Raw genomic sequence first — 17,860 nt, forward strand, 5'->3', positions numbered from 1 at the left:
TTTATAATATTGGCACCTATATATTTTTTAAAGTAATTTTTTAAGTGTCCATTTTATTAATGTAGGTTTATTTACTATAAAGAGCCTAATTTTTAAAAATGCAGAGGCAGACTTCTGTCTTTACTTCTTAGAGTGAGAGTCAAGGTCATTTAGTTTTTCTTCATTTGTGATTTCTTATGTAGTTTCTTTTCTTTTTAAGATTTCATTTATTTTAGAGAGAGAGAGTACAGGAGTGCATGCTCAAATGGGAGAAAGAGTAGAGGGAGAGGAAGAGAATTCTATGCAGACTCCACACTGAGCATGGACCCTGACATGGGGCTTGATCTCACAACCCTGCGATCATGACCTGAGCTGAAACCAAGAGTCAGACGCTTAACTGACTGACCCACACAGGCGCCCCTCAGTTTATTTTTTGTCACCCTTCTGGTCTCTGTGTTCCAGGTCAGGGTAGTGATGGTGGCAGAATGGTGTGTGTGTGTGTGTGTTTGCATTTGTGTTGTGAGAAGTGATTCTATTTTTCTCAACTGCAAGAAAAACATATAAAACCTTCTTTTCCTTTAGGTATATTAATGAATGTATTCTTGAAGTAATTATATTAGGGAGGAATCTGTATTCAGTAGTAATATTTTTGATTCTCAAAGTACAAAATGTAGAGACGAAATTCATGACTTTAACTTTTGCTCTGATATAGTATGATTTTACTACCTTTGGTTACCTTAATTGTTTTTTTCTCTTCATATTTTTGTTCTTGATAAATTAAGATGATGAATATCTTCATAGGAAACAGATGTTGTAAAACTTAAATAACAATTTTAGGAGTCTTGGATAGTATTTGTCTGACAGAGGCTTCTAGAAACTAATTTAATGGTTACATTACAGATAGCAGATATATTCAACTTAATAACCTAAAAACTGACATTTATTATTTCCTTTTACATTTAAAAATTTAGATATTAAATTTGATGGGGCACCTGGGTGGCTTAGTCGATTGAGTTTCCAGCTGTTCTTTTGGCTTGGGTCATGATCTCAGGTTATGGGATTGAGGTTCCTGTCTGGCTCACACTGAATAGGGAGTCTGCTTGTCCATCTCCCCTCCCCCACCACCCCCCTGCCACACACATGGGTTCTTGGCCCACACACTTGCTCTCTCTCTCTCTCTCTCTCAAATGAAAAAAATTTTTTAAAAAATGCAAATACTATATATGAATAACTTTTGAATTTCATTCACTTTAGTGTGAGAGTTGACTTTGACTTCTTTATAAATATATTTATGATTCAACTAAAGTGTAATAGGATAAAATGTTTAAAACAGAAGTATATCATTGTATATAAATTTCATTGTAGAAGGGGAGAAATAGTTTTCTTCTGAAAAGTCATTTATTTTACTTTTTGAGCATAGAAAGACTTAAAGAGATGATAAAACTAGGCAGTAGATAAGTTCCATGTAATGGATTGTAATGAAATTGCAGACAAAAACTTCAGAAAAGTACAGTTTTCCTATTTCTACTCCTTAAAAAGCTGAAATCAACTATTTGAAAATTATTTGTAATCTTTATGTAATTGATGATGCAGCTTAAATATTTGTGAGCATTGTAAATTCAAAGATAAGCCAATTTTCATTTATGAGGCCCTTATTGTTTTTAAATTATAAATTCTAAAACAGATAATTAGCCAGAAACATTTCCTTGGAATAAAATATTGCCATATAATTTTGCTGTTGCAGAGAACAGGAAAGGAAGTATAATATTTTATGCATTAAATTTTGTCATGCCTAATGTGAGTATCGCTTTATCAACTATTGTAGATGCTTTCTCCCATTATTTTATGGTGTCTGTTGTATGTTTTTTTAAATAAACTTCTTATTTGAAATGATTTTGAAGATTTTATTTATATATTTGGCAGAGAGAAAGAGCATAAGCAGGTGGAGTGGCAGGCAGACAGAGAGGGAGAAGCAGGCTCCCTGCTGAGCAGAGAGCCCGAGGTGGGGCTCGATCCCAGGATCCTGGGATCATGACCTGAGCCAAAGGCAGATGCTTCACTAACTGAGCCACACAGGCATCCCTTATCTTGAAAGAATTTTTATTTACAGATACCATATTTTAAAGTTCTTTCCAGATACATTCAAAGCTGTGAATTTCAAAACTCAGAATCTCAGAAAGCTTACCAACTTAACACATTGACATGCCAGTAATATGTTTTTCTTTGAAGAAAATGCAACACGATATTTCTTAATCCAATTTTAAATACTTTTTTGTCAGATAAGAGAAAAGCATTTTAATATATTATTTTCTTATTGAGAAAATTTTAAAAATTAACATCAAAATGTATTTTTTAAACAGGCAGGAATTTTCTGAATGGCAGTGGGGGTCCCTGATCATTAGCAGTTAACAGTTCCTTCTCCACAAACAAAAAACAGAACAAGTACAGTCAGAATTCTGAAGCTGGGAAAGCTGCATCTTAAACCTTGAAGTGTACGTAGTGATTTTAAAATGCAATTCAACTGGTTTCTAAATATTGAGACCATGGGCTTTGTAGGAATTGGTTCTTGAGGCCCTTTAGGTTTTTGTCTAGATGAGTTTCTCTTGATGCTGGTGGTTCTAGTACAGCATCATATACACTTGACCAAGTTTAGAATTTTTTATTTGAATATATTGGTTACTGCTGTTTGAGGAAAACTAGGACCTTGCTTATGGGTTCCTTTTACAGAGGTGTAGGGACAGAGAATAAAGCATAACATCCTCTGTTGTCTAAAAAATAAAAAAGATTGCAGATCGCTGATACAGACAAATGTTTGTTATTTATTTTAGGGGCCTTGATGCACTCAGCAAGAAAGTGAAGTCTTCCACGGTGGACCTTCCTATAGAATCTGTGAGTCTAAGTCTGCAGGACCTGATTGGTTACTTTCACCCCCCAGACGAGCATTTAGAGCACGAAGACAAGCAGAACAGATTGCGAGCTCTGAAGAACCGGCAGAATCTCTTCCAGGAAGAGGTGAGTTTCTACCGACATTCGTCTCTTCTATGCTGCTGTCTCAGGAAAACAATTTCTCTGTGGGGAATTTCTCTGACAGGTTTGCATTTTGAGTTGGATGAGCAGGTCAACTGTGGCATAAGGGAACCAGGCCTTGGAGGAATCCTGCAATTAGTTTTGTTTCTCTGTCAGAGAGTGCTCACTTAAAAAAAAAAAAAAAAAAAAAAAATGGAACACTTCCCTCCCCTGGCTAAAGACATTTGAGTTTGCCGTCTGCTCAGCCGTATATGCCCATCATTCATTGCACTGCAGTTTACTTCGTGTTCGTTATAGAAACGCAGTATCTTGAAGTGTCTAAACGAATACGAGCTTTGAAAAACAAGAGGGTTTTTAGACTATTCCAGAAGTTCTTGAGGCTACTTGGACATGCCTGAGGATCCACAGGATCCTTTGTACGGGGAGGGAGTCTGTCCAGGAGAGGGCAGGCCACCTGGGGAGGCAGAGCTCAGGGCTCTCTGCTTAGAGCAACTCCACTTACTACTTCTGTGTGTGTTCAGTTTTTGTGTGATTTTATTTCATGCGCATTCCAGTTAAAAAGAGCTCAAGTGCCATATTTCTTAGACAGAATAACAGAAGGACTGAGGGATAGGTCTACCGATCCTGAAATGAGTGTTGGAATTAGTACCGTATATTCACGAGCTTCAGTGGGAGGATGTCAGAGGTGAGCCGGCAAATCAGGCCAGCTCAGCAGGCGCTCGAATTCTTCTCAGTGCTCCCTGTATGTGGAATAATAAATGTGTCTGAGGAAAACCGTCTCTGCAAAAGCATTTAAGAAAACAGGTTAGTTGGGGCGCCTGGGTGGCTCAGTGGGTTAAGCCGCTGCCTTCGGCTCAGGTCATGATCTCAGAGTCCTGGGATCGAGCCCGGCATCGGGCTCTCTGCTCAGCGGGGAGCCTGCTTCCTCCTCTTTCTCTGCCTGCCTCTCTGCCTGCTTGTGATCTCTCTGTCAAATAAATAAATAAAATCTTTAAAAAAAAAAAAAAAGAAAACAGGTTAGCGAATATTGCTAAAGGTCCATAAGCCCTAACTCTACATTCTTCTAGCTTTAAAACCGTTTCCTGATTTTCCATCAAAGGTCTTTGAAATTCACATTAATTTTTGAGGACTTTTACTGTATGCAAAACCGATGTGCTTAAAGACCATAGTGGTATGAAAGCACAGGGCAGGTCAGCGTGAGCAGTAACAACATGGAGTAGTTTGGTGGGCCCTTTACATTTGGTGTGTGCCAAAATGTTAGACTATGCTATGTTCATTTATTATCCTGAAAAACTAAAATGAAATACTAGGGTGTGAAATTTTGAAGTATTGATTTGGATTTTTTTTTTTCAATTTCTCATGGAAGACGGCATAGATGGGGACCTAGAAATGGGCACAGGTTCCTAGTGCCTCTTACAACTCTGTGAGAAAGAGGTTCCCTTGATCAGTCAACTTGAACTAGCTCCTCCTTTTATATGCTTTGCCTCATTTTGGCAACCTTGATCTAGCAATAATAATAAAAACAGTTCAAATGTAGACAGCATCTTACAAAGCTCTATAATGTATTTTTGACCTGCTTTAAAGATCTCTTGTCATGAGCTTTCCTTCATTTATTAGATCTTTCATTTAATATTAAAAATAATGATAATGATTATGATCATAATGATGCCTGTCCTAAGAACAAAGTTTCTTAAGTCTTATGCTTTTCTAATAGAGGAAAGGAAGTCATTTTCCTCTACTTCTCTTAGGTTCATTGGTTGGGGTCCTGCAGATTAGAGTGACGAAAGACAGATATTTAAGAGAAAACAAGTTGTATTAACATGTGAATTATACATACCCATGGGAGCACTCAGCGATGAGCAACTCAAAGGAATGGTTAGAGCTCGGGCTTATACAGCATCTTAACAGAAGGACAGTAAGTTTGTAGAAAAGGAAAGAGATAAAGGAAAGGAGTTTTGAGCTTCTAGGGGCAGTAAATTGTGGGAAGGTGAATACCTGGGGGAACTTAGTGGAAGTTAAGGGTGAGTTAGTAAAGTTATGTAGCTTCATCTGTGAAGATTCTGGGCTGATAGATGTTGGGCCTTGTTTCTTATGATTAACATCTTCTGTCCTTGGAGGAGGAAAAAGGGCAGAGAATTTTTCTCAACTGCCTTCAGCTCCAAATAATCCTTGTGCCAAAGTGTCATATCTTGTGGTGGCCTTCTCTGAACCTCTTCATTTACTCATGGTACAATACAGTTGTGACTGATCCATTAATCTATTCGTAAACCTTGCAAATCGAAGTAGAAAGCACGTACCTTTGTATTGTTCTTCTGCTTCTATTCGATAATAGCCCTCAGGATTTAAAAACCACTTGAATTATGTCAAGAATATTTTATTTCACATACAAGTGTTTTTCTTCCTGACATTTAAATAATAGGACCTCAATTTTCTTCATGATTAACAGTCTTACTTTAAGCCAGACTTTTTTTAATGAATCAACCTAGCATTTTTTTGGTCTGTGAACAGAATCACAGTTTCTTATGGTAATTCGTATTAACCTTCCAGGGAATGATCAACCTCGTGCTCGAGTGTATAGACAGGCTGCACGTGTACAGCAGCGCGGCCCACTTTGCTGATGTCGCTGGGAGAGAAGCCGGCGAGTCCTGGAAGTCGATCCTGAATTCTCTCTATGAGTTGCTAGGTAAGAAATATGACGGTTTTCAAGGCAGCTGACTCACATCTATTTCAAATGATCACATAGCAGGTAATGTAGTTTCACGATAAGCTTCTTCATCGAGGCTTTTGGTGTTTATTGTTGTTGCGCTTAAAGCCAAGTGATGTTTGTTGTACTTACATCCATCTTGGAGTGTGGGATGTGGCCAGAGCAATAAATTGATCTCTGATTTATGGAGGGGAGTCTTCGAGGGTGTGAGTTTGTGGGTGAAGGACCTCTGTGTGAATATGCATCAAATATTTCCTCTCCGATTCTCAGGTTAGTCCCACAAGACCCCTCTTTCTCTCTCACAAGAATCTTGTCAGGAGCCTTCCCCTTCACCTTCTGTAGTCTTTTTGAGATTTGCATTTGCACCTTCTAGGTGTGCTTGAGGTAAATGAAGAAATGCTTGTGGTGTTTGGTGCTGCATTCCTATTGACTGTATGCAAACCTATGTCCTTAGTATTTTTGGCCTGGGCTATTCAACTAGCTTTCACTTGTCTCCTGTTAGGAACTATGAACTTGCAAGCTAGTGAGCTGACCTCCAATGAGGTTAAAGAAAAATAGTTTATTTCTCAAAGCAGTGGATGAAGCCAAAATATCAGCAATTCTTCAAATCCCACTTCTCGTAGGACAGTATGAAGGGGACAGTTGACATGCAGTGGATTGAGTCACAGGAAAAGAATTGTGAGCTTAGGGAGTCCAATTCAGTTACACTGGAAATACACCTGCCCACCCTTTTGCTTTGGATGGAGACCTCATCATCATCTAAGGCTGCTTGCTACAAATATCCTTGAAAATAAAGCCTATAAGAAAGGCTTTCAGTGACTCCTTTACAAAACATGCAAAAACAAGAGACCAATGGAGAATGACCTCTGTCTTCACTCACCCTCAGTTACAAAATCCCAGACTCATCTGATACACTGTGACTGCACATCTCTTCCATTTAGAAATTTCTTACCTTTTCCCATCATTCCAGAAGGTGAAGTTTAACGTGCTTTGCCTGGTATGTGAGGTCCTGGTGAACGCTTCCAGCCTGATCTTTGCCACTCTCTTTCCCTTTTCTCTAGCTGTACCCATTTCTGAGTGCCCTGTCCATGCTTCGGTAACATTTTCCTACTCCCCTCTTTTCCAAAATTCCTGTATATGCTTCGAGGCTCAGTTCATGCGTGACTTTTTTGAAGTTAGTGTTGACATTTTTTCTAACTCTGTAGCATGATTGAACAGTCCCTCCTCCTCCTCCTCTCTCTCTCTCTCTCTGCTTTCTTGGCACTTAGTATTTACTTGTGTTTTAACACTTACCTATTTTTTAATTACACAGGTGCCTACGATCTCCAGGACAAGAATGGCAGCTTCTCTGATTTTTGTATCTCTGTCCTTTAACTCCATGTCTGGCACATGGCAGATACTCAGTAAAGGTTGACTAATTAAATAAATTGAGTTCTGATAGAGTAGGAAAGTATATCCCTAAGTAGAGAAAAGAAGTCTCGAGGTATTAGTGTGTGTGTGTGTGAAGAATGAAAGGTATCAAAATATTTGGAAATTCTCTATAATCTAATTGAAACTCATTAAAACTTAATAATACTGGGCGCCTGGGTGGCTCAGTGGGTTGGGCCGCTGCCTTCGGCTTGGGTCGTGGTCTCAGGGTCCTGGGATCGAGTCCCAAGTCGGGCTCTCTGCTCAGCGAGAAGCCTGCTTCCCTCTCTCTCTCTCTCTCTGCCTGCCTCTCCGTCTACTTGTGATCTCTGTCTGTCAGGTAAATAAATAAAATCTTAAAAAAAAAAAAACTTAATAATACTATTTAGCAAATAGAACTCCTGTGCCTGCTAGCATTTCTAATATGCTCCCTTTAGGTGGGCTATTTGATCTGCTAATGAAATTAAACACAGGTATTTTGATACTTTGAGAATGAGGGGTGACACTGACTAGCATTTCTTTGAGCATGACTAGGCCACAGAGGCTTTCTAGGAATCTGGATTTATTATTTTACCCATGAAATCATTAGGACAAAGATTTTATGATGCCACATTCTAGAGGCTGCATGTCTTTTCCAGTGAAGAAATTACAGCGGTGAGTTTCTGTATTTGGTAGAGGCTGGCGTTTGGTTGTGTTTTAACACCACAATTTAACATCTTCACTTGCTATGACATGGGATTCTTTCTGTGACATTCTAGATGCTCAAGGTCAAGAGGTGCTTCATCTGTGTGTGTTTGAGGGCAGGAAGGATCATGTGCAGACAGTGTTGTTTTGGAAATATCTAGACAATGCACATCTTACTGACAACTTCGTATCAGTTTTTTCCGTAGTCTGGTACGTTTTTCATTTCAACAGGTCCGTGTGTTCATGTATCCATAAGAATAAAAATGTACAGAGACAACTCTAATGATTTTTCTAAAATCACAGAAAAAGTTTAATCCAGCAAAGCCAGCATCTCCGTTTTATCATTTGGGGCTATGTTTCCTCAAGCTTATACTCCTTTTACCTTCACGACTTCTTTGGGGATTAAATCTCATTGTTTTAGAACCTAATGGAGTAGTAGTAATGAATTCTACAAAATGCTGGAGACGTGGAGAGTGGGAACACCACTCCTCATCAGAATCGGTTTCATGGCTTTATTTTTAATGAGACCATGGATAAAGATAGGATTTTTAAATGGTTTATTCAGAGTGTGGAGGGGAAGAAGCAGTTGTTGCAGGTGGAATGATGACGGATCTCTTAGGATATGTCCACTTGCAGATTACAGCCTCAGCTCAAAATGGCTCACTTGGTGGAGGGCATTTATTGGGTTGTAGAGCTGGACGCCGGCCAGTGGGTGTACTCAACGGCTTCATCATGGTATCCAGAAGCCGCTTCTTTATATTTGTTCTGCCTTTCACAAAGGGCAGTTTCCTCCAATACCCGCTTCCCTTGTGTGCCCTCAGTGGGCTGCCCTCAGCTCCCACTGCTGCAGATTTCCTCTCTGACAGGCAAAACACGAAAGAGGCTGCTCCTGGAAATTACCTCTTAGGGAAGAGCATGCTGTTTCCTAAAACCCCTAGCAAATCTTACCTCTTTCATCTCATTAGCCCAGACTGTATCTGTTGTCTTTCCTGAGCTCATCACTCTTGCAAGGGAGGATACGAATTTCACTAACACTAGGGAGGATACGAATTTCACTAACACTGGCTCTGACTGATCAAGGACTCACTCCTGGGACTGGGGCCAAGCCCTTGGATTGCTTGGCTGCCATACAGAGGTGAACATTGCAGAAAATTCTGGGGAAGATGCTGAAGTGTCCGACTCAAATGTTAACTTAGATACTTGACTCATCCAAAAGGTTTTATGGACTAAATTCTAATCTGAGTGTTTTTGTCTGCCACGTAGCACCATGTGTAAACAGAGTTGGCACTCAATAAATATTTGTTTGAATTATTCAATAAGTGTATTAGAGATTCCCAGGGAGGTTAGATTTTCCTATAATAGCTTAGACGTGGTCATTGCGTCACTGTGTTACACACCAGAGCACCTGCTACTCCCCCACCATTGTGTCTTATTCTTGGAAAAAAAAAAAAAAAAAAGGCTTAATCTTTAATCCATAGGCAACCGTCTGAGAAAATGACCCTTCTTTAAGCCACAAGGTCTCAAAATTAAAGCTCTCCTACTTGTATGACCTTGAACAGATGACTAAACTTACAGTTCATTTCTTCATCTGCAACACTGAACTGCAACTAGAGTGCCTGCTCCGGAGGTTTATCATGCAATCCCCCAAGGTGATGTGACGTACTGAGAACACCAGGCGCATAGTGAGTGATACCTGTGTTATACATATTACCTGTACATGACTATAATTCTCCCTTAATGATGATGTTGATGGCTTAAATATAGTAAGAGATTTTGTTAATCCCCCACACATACCTCTTTGTCTCTGTCTCTCTCTCTCTTAATATCTCTCTTCAGGAAGCTTCTTTTTCCATTTTGTTCATTATTTCCCAAGTGTCTTGAATCTCTGTTCCTCTTACCGTCCTCTCAAAGGGTATCCTCTGTAACAGAAACCGCGCCATGTTGGGAGAACGTGGACTTGGAGTCCAGTCAATCTGGATTTAAATAGGAGTCCAATCTGTTCAAAAGGGCTTGCTGTCCAAGATGCCCTAATCTGGGCAGTGAGGGTCAGCTGTGACCAGGATACAGTCCCTGATGCCATGGAATTAATGGTCCAGTAAGAGACACACAATGCATATAACAAAGCTAGCCATGATGTTGTGCAGTTACTGACATTACTACCTTGACTATCTTGCTGCAAGTTATTGTTAAATGATGTTAGTAAGTGATTAATACAAAATTGATAAATTTGACTACATAAAAATTAAAATATTTATGATAAATGATATTAAAAATAAAAAACAGGTGGGAATTTTGTAAAATATGTCATCTATATCAAAGACAAAGGCTCAGTTTCTCTAATATATGGAGTTTTCATAAATCCATAAGAAAAGGAACTATTACCTGATGGAAAAATGGACAAAAGATGAGACAGTAGTTTCCAGAAAAACAAATAACAAAAGATTCTCAACATGACCAATAACTGTAAATTAAGATGATGAGTAAGGATCATTTTTCATTTATTAGCTTAGCAGAGATAAAAAATTTGGTAACACCTGTTATTGGGGAAAAACTTGGTAATATGTTTTTGGTGGGAGTGTAAATTGGTGGAATTTAAAACAAACTTTGGTTGGCATTACACATCACACTTGAAATGTGTTTCCTTTTACTCTAGAAATCCTACTTTAAGATATGTATTCTAGAGATATATTGGCACAGGTGTGGGAAGGTTGTCCACTGCAAAATTATTTATAGAGTACATAAAATTGAAAACTATTTTTCTATCAACAGGGGATTGGTTACAAAAGTAATAGTGTAGTACTGTGTTATCATTGAAAATTGAGATAAATGCATCATTGGGGAAATTGTATAAGACAGGCCAGATTGCTGTCCTTTTCTAGCATGGCCATCTAGGATATGGTATTAAGTGGAAAAAAGAAAAAAAAAAAAAGCAAGAGGAACATTGTATGCCCATGGAGATTCCAGTTGCATTGTATTAGAATTATGCAGAAAAAGATACATTCGTATACACCCTGGATATTTCTGGAAGGATGCACAGAAAACTGCTAGGTGGCTACTTTTTGGGGGACAGATCTTTTACTTTTTTTGTATGTTCTATTATGCATTCTTACTGTGTTTACACACATTACTTTTATAATTGAAAAAGTCATTAACATAAATGTGTAATGTTACACAACTGAGGATGGAAGGGAAAGTTAGTACATGAATTCCAGTTGACTGAAGAAGTCGAATGTTTATAATTCAGTGCATACATGTAAAGAGGATCTCTTTCAATATATACATGGTAGGTTCACTCGTGGTCATTTGAGGTAAATAGAACGATGAGAGATTTTGTGGCTTAAATATTTCTTTGGCTACTCTTGATTTTCTCTATTTATTGTAGTGAACACTGATTTCATGATTAGAAAAAAATGAATACATTTTTAGGTTGATTTGAGAATCATTTGCTGCCAGTGATTTTTATTAAAGTTGGTGTGATTATAAGTAACCATCTCTACACGAGGATATATTTCAGTCTGTCTACAAAAGTATCAGATCTGCAGTGATATTTGGAGTTCATAACACATTTATACCCCACAGTCCTTCCTTACCCAACTATCGGAAGTTGGGTTCAAGTTTCATTCACTCCAAATTTATTAAGCCTCCTTCCCATGCTTCCAACCAGGTAGACAGTTGAACCTGTCTTGGCTTCCTGTGTGGAAATACGCCACCTTCTTTTTTCTTCAGTACATGTATTTAGCATGGAGAGAGCAGGTGGCAATGATAATCTATAACAATTTTAAAATTTGACATGGATATATTTAATATGTGTTTTAGGTGGAGAATGATAAAAGTAGATTTATGAGCCTGCCATGTGGAGGAATCTCAGAGACGCCAGCATTCATAGTTTGAAAGCATTGCTGTGGCTTCCTTCCATGTGTCTTTTGTGAAATCCACACAATTAATCTGTAGGAGGCTTGCAAGGCAGGATGGTTTTCTAAAGATGTCTGAGAAATGGCCCTTTGGCAAACTCTGTCTATGAATACTCATGAAGATTCAAAGGATAGAACAAACAGCAAAAACCCTGGCCCTCTCAGGAAGGTGGAAGTTACCTTTTATTGAATATGTTAACACTTGGATAGGGAACCATGATGAAGGATTTGAGCACATCTGGGACATTCTCCTGGGGTCCTAAGGAGGCAGATCTTCCGAAATGCTGTAAAACACTGGGGGAGGTAGCCAGGAGATGTTAGAGGAGGGCATTGCTTCAAACTTGCTCATACCAGGGATTGCTTTGGCATCTGCACATACAGATGTTTCTGTATTATCCTTCAGGAAATCCTGCAAGACATTTTATAAACAAAACACATTTTTTCCTTTTAACCTGGTAATAATCACTTTTCTACAAAATGACCATGACAGTTACTAATCCTTTTTTAATGGAAATGCACTTTGTAACCTATTTTGTGAGATGTCTTCTTAATCTGTTGATAGACACGGCCAGGAGCCCACCCCTGGTAATCTCTTCTAGGTCAGGGGTTCCAGCAGGAAGAGACTGATGGCGGTGGGGGGAGGGGCTGGAGTAGCACAGACTGGACCTGGGTATGAACTCTGGAATTAGAATTGCCTGGCTTTAAAGTCTTGGCTCCCCTGTGAGCCCCACAAGCAGGAACACACTGTGGTCTCTACTTACCTTCCCCTGCACTAGCCAGCTGATTGCCTCCTGATGACGGTAGAGAGGGAGGGGAGAAGATAGCACAGTTTTTACTTGGTTGTGTGGCTGCCTCTTCTCTGGCTCTAGCCAGAAGGTGAAAGCTCTCATCTCTGGTGGTGGGGGGATTGGAGGGACTGGCAAGGAGTTGACTTTTTCCGGCTCGCTTGTTAGAGGTCTTCAGCTGAGTTCCTGCTCATGGGACAGGATACCTGCAGCTTGGTTCTGGATGGCTGTTGGTAGCTCCTTGCTTGGCCATGTACAGCTAGTAGTCGACCTCCAGCGTCTTTTTCCTAAAGTCAACCTGCTGCTCCTGATGGCTCTCCTGATGGCTCTACTCAGGATGAGTCCACAGAGATGCTCTCCCCCAGGATCCATGAGAAATGCTCATGTATTCTTGGCCCAACGCAGTCATGAGGCCAGTGCATGCAAAGAAGTTTTTCATTGCTTCTCTTACTCTGTCCACTTCCTGGGCGGGATCATCAAACCTGAGTTCACAAAATTCCCAAATAACAGGGACCCTTCCTCATGCTTCCCAAGAAGTTTCCATGGCACAGCACTCTTAAATTTTTCAACAACATTCTGGAGTTTTTGCTTGTTTATGTTTGATGTTGTGGGTTTTCAGGACTTAGGAACAACAACTTGTTAATCTGAAAATTTAAAAAAATATATCTTTGTGGATTCTAGTTCTTTGGTCCCTCATTTGTCTGTGCTAGAATGATTAGTATTCCCAGACTTCGCATATAAGCTCCAAAGGAGAGAAGCTCATTTGATTTTCTGCTGTATCTCTTAGACCTGGAGTAGTGCCAGATGCAAAGCAGGTAATTCGTATTTGATAAATAAATTTTAAAAGTGAGAGTTTTGGGGGCACCTGGGTGGCTCATTGGGTTAAAACCTCTGCCTTTGGCTCAGGTCATGATCCCGGGGTCCTGGGATAAATGAATGTGTATTTACTTCACAAAAATGGGATTGTATGATCAATATTCCTTTATAGCATTTGTTTGAATGGTCTTCTGTATTGCGGGCATATCTTCTTGGCAGTAAATGATGGTTTTAGTGGATGTACACTAGCCTGCTGAAGGAATGTGCCATTGACTTAGCCCATAGTCAGGCTGTGTCCAGGATTTTGCTATTATCAACTGTATTGTGATGAACTTCCCTATAATTCTCTGTGTAGGTTTCAATTACTTTAGAAACTCACTTGACTGATGTCTTCTTAACTAACTTGCTGATTGTAATGTTTTGCACACTCCATTTATCTGCAAAGGAGGGTATGTACCTGCACACACATACATCTACACACACATGGATAAGGTTCAGAAGGCATTCTTTATGGAGCTTAATTTTTCTTTCATTAGAAGTATATATTTTGTCACAGTCTATTGAGATGATCACATTTTGTCTGTGACTTATTAACAGATTTATTATTACCTTTCTGTCTCATTGGAGGAATGGAACCCTACTTGAGTTAATGTTGCTAATATATTGTTGAATATAATTTCTAAATACCATTCTTGTATAAGATTTTTGGATTGATATTCATAAGTAAGAGTTCCCTCTGGTTTTCTCATATGCATACTTTGCTAGGTACTGATGTCAGTGTTATACTGTCTTATGTAAAATAATTAGGGAGATTTCCTTAGTTTCTTTACTTTGAAATAGTTTAGAAATACCTTACTTCTTTAGTATAGAAAAAGGGTTTTGGTCTTTACTTGATATTAATCATGGTTGATTGTACTTTTTAGATTTTTCCCTTTAAATTTTTTTCCTTTGGGTTAGTTTTGGTGAAAAAAATGTGTGTGTGTGTGTGTGTGTGTGTGTGTGTGTGTGTATGTATATATATATATGCATAAATGGAAACCATTTTTTCCCTATATGTTTAAAAATTCTAGTGCCGAGACCTCTGAAGTGTCTGTATTTATAATTCCTGTTTATTCTTTTTTTTTTAAGATTTTATTTATTTATTTGACAGAGAGAAATCACAAGTAGGCAGAGAGGCAGGCAGAGAGAGAGGAGGAAGCAGGCTCCCTGCTGAGCAGAAAGCCCGATGTGGGGCTCGAACCCAGGACCTGGGATCATGACCTGAGCCGAAGGCAGCGGCTTAACCCACTGAGCCACCCAGGCGCCCCTAATTCCTATTTATTCTTAATTTTGTCTTTTTCCTTCATGATTAGAGAGTTGTTATTTAACATGTTTAAAAAAATTCTTGACTTTATTGATCAATCCTACCATTTAAATTTATTACATAGATCATTTTCTTATCTCTAATGTTTTCCTTTTTTGTTATTTATTTCTTTATCCTATTTTACTTATATGTGTTTGATGTTATTTCTTAAATCTTGAAAGGATGTTAGGGTAACACTTTTCATCTGGTGAAAGAAAGTGTTTAATTTTCCTCTGAGTAGTTTTGACTATCTACCACTGATTGTATTAAATAACATTTCTATATTTGTTATTTACTAGTCAGTCTACAATTGTGGTATTGATTCCCTACTGACTCAAAAATTATTAGTGAGTGAATTTAAATTATTAAGTGCTTGAACTTTTAGTTTCTACTTTTCTTACTAATTTCTAGTTTCATTACATTGTTGTCAGTGGGCTAGGCCAGGTATACCATTTCTGTTTGCAGTAAATTTAATGAAGTCTTCTTTTTTGTGGCTTATTATGTGACTTTCTTAAATGTGTCATGGCTTATTGAAAGGGTCCATTCTTACATTGTTTGTTACTTCAAGAAGCACCTTATCTCTAACATCTGACCTCTAGAAAACATTTAATCTCTTTCATTTTAAAAACCAGAGGTAAAATTAGAAGAGTGAGATAAGGGCACCTGGGTGGCTCAGTGAGTTAAACATCTGCCCTCAGCTCAGGTCATGATCCCAAGGTCCTGGGATCAAGCTCCACATCTGGCTCCCTGCTCTGCCAGGAGTCTGCTTGTCCCTCTCCCTACCACCCTGCTCATGCTTTCGCTCACTCTCTCTCTCTCTTTCAAATAAACAAAATCTTAGAAAATAAGTGTGAGTTAAACTTTCAGCAAATGAGACTCTAAAGATTCAGAGGTTTTATACTCTCCCTCAATGGCTGCTGTTGTAAGTCATGAACAGAATTCTTATGGATTAAAATTAGAAATCCCATGGAGCACATAGGACTCCTTATCATTCTACTGTACTTCATCCTTGACACTTGTCACTTTGTGTGTGTGTGTGTGTGTGTGTGTGTCTAGCTGGTTGCTGATTCTTGCTGGGGCTCTGGTCCCAGGGAGTTTAAGTAATCAAGTGCATCATTGTTTAATCATCAGGCAGACTAAATAAAGTCTTTAAGATTAATTGCACTCTGCTACTATAGGAACTCCTCCATCTTATTCTTACCAAGGGGATAAATAGGCAGTGCCCTTGAACTTCAGTTCCTTTGAACTGCTTCCTAGCACTACCAGATTTTAAATAGTGATTGTTTTCTTATGGCAACATCTTTTTCCCATTAAATATCCTACTGTGTCAACATCACACCAACCCTTTGTAAATAGTCGTACTGTTTTGGGACAATTTCATGGGCATTAAGAGTAGAATTTTCATAAAATATTGACAAGATTTACTTTGAAAGAATCGCATGATTGTGAGACATTAGAAGTTTTAAATGGATTCTATAAATTGGGTTGAAGGAGATCATAAAGGTTATGTAGGAATTTCATATAAGATGGTTTCTTTCATCAAAGACCAATCAAAAACACTAGGTGAAACAAAGTTAGGTGACTTGACTACAGGAGTTCTGAGTCCTTCAAGTGCATTGTGAACTTTAAAGAGAAGTAGAGATACAGGAGGAAAGTGAAACATTTTCAAACTTATTAGCCATCTGCCTTCCCACCCTTTTTTCCAGGTAACAATTAATTATATCTCTCTGTGTGCCTGTTACAGTTACTAACTATATCTCCTAGTATTTTGTGCTACATTTTCAGGAAAACTGATGTGCTCTTAACTTTTCATTATAGACATGAGAAAGTTGAGCTCTAGGGAAATTAAATCACTTAGTCTCATGGCTAATTAAAAGCAATGAGTATCAGAACCCAAGTGAGGAGACTCCCAGGACACTGGTTTTTCCATTATCCTTCATCATTTCCTCCCAATATGAAATACTACTTTCTCAAAATATATTCCTTCTAATGAGCAGTATGGTTTTCTGGTCCCTATTAACAAATATCAATTCTTTAAAAAGAAAAATAATGAGTACTACCTCACACCAGTCAGAATGGTTAAGATTAAGAACTCAGAAAATGACAGATGTTTGCAAGGATGCGGAGAAGGGGAACCCTCCTACACTGTTTGTGGGAATGCAAGCTGGTGCAGCTACTCTGGAAAACAGTATGGAGGTTCCTCAAAAAGTTGAAAATATATCGCTTCTCGGCCTTTTGGCTAAGATCAAGTGTAAAAAGTTGAAAATAGAGCTACCCTATGACCCAGCAATTGCACTACTGGGTATTTACCCTAAAGATAAAAAGGTAGTAATCTGAAGGGGCACGTGCACCCAAATGTTTATAGCAGCAATGTCCACAGTAGCCAAACTATGGAAAGAGTCCAGATGTGCATTGAGAGATGAATGGATGAAGATGATATGATACACACACACACACACACACACACACACACACACACACACACACTGGAATACTACTCAGCCATCAAAAAGAAGGAAACCCGTGCCATTTGCAATGGTGAAGATGGAAGTAGAGGGTGTTCTGCTAAGTGAAATAAGCCAGTCAGAGAAAGACAAATACCAGGTGATTTCATTCATATGTGGAACTTAAGAAACAGAGCAGAGGATCATAGGGGAGGAGAGGAAGAAATAAAACAAGATAAAACCGTAGAGGGAGACAAACTGAGGGTTGCTGGAGGGGAGGTGGCTGGGGGATGGGGTAACTGGGTGACAGGCATTAAGGATGTAATGATGAGCACTGGTGTTATATAAAACCCCTGAATCAATGAGCTCTACCTTTGAAACTAATAATACATTATATGTTAATAGACTTTAAATAAAATCTCAATTTTATATATGTAGATGTGTCTGTGTATTTGTATAGATCTGAGAGGTAAAGTCAGAGTATTTTGTTCTTGTTCCAGCATTTTAGGGCTTACTACCAGCTTACCTTGCATTTTAAACTGGAGAATCATATAACTGTGATGTCTGCTTTTTTCTTCTGCAGCGGCTCTAATTAGAGGAAATCGTAAAAACTGTGCTCAATTTTCTGGCTCCCTTGACTGGTTGATCAGCCGATTGGAAAGACTAGAAGCTTCTTCTGGTATGTTTTCTGGTTATTTCCTTGTCCTTATACATTAACTCCCATTTTCTTCTACTTTACATTCCTTAAGGTATAAAAACAA

General features: G+C 38.7%; 1 protein-coding gene across 8 annotated transcripts in view; it reads left to right on the forward strand.

The window, feature by feature from the left end:
* RYR2 (ryanodine receptor 2) overlaps nt 1-17,860 on the forward strand; it is a 738,447-nt gene that overhangs the window by 383,010 nt on the left and 337,577 nt on the right. For all 8 annotated transcript variants that reach the window (XM_047702071.1, XM_047702073.1, XM_047702075.1 and 5 more), the window contains 3 exons: nt 2,808-2,991; nt 5,554-5,689; nt 17,683-17,778. In XM_047702071.1, coding sequence (XP_047558027.1) covers nt 2,808-2,991; nt 5,554-5,689; nt 17,683-17,778 — 416 coding nt within the window. The remainder of the gene's footprint in view (nt 1-2,807; nt 2,992-5,553; nt 5,690-17,682; nt 17,779-17,860) is intronic.

This window comes from Lutra lutra, chromosome 14, assembly GCF_902655055.1.
Source record: "Lutra lutra chromosome 14, mLutLut1.2, whole genome shotgun sequence".
Lineage (NCBI taxonomy): Eukaryota > Metazoa > Chordata > Mammalia > Carnivora > Mustelidae > Lutra > Lutra lutra.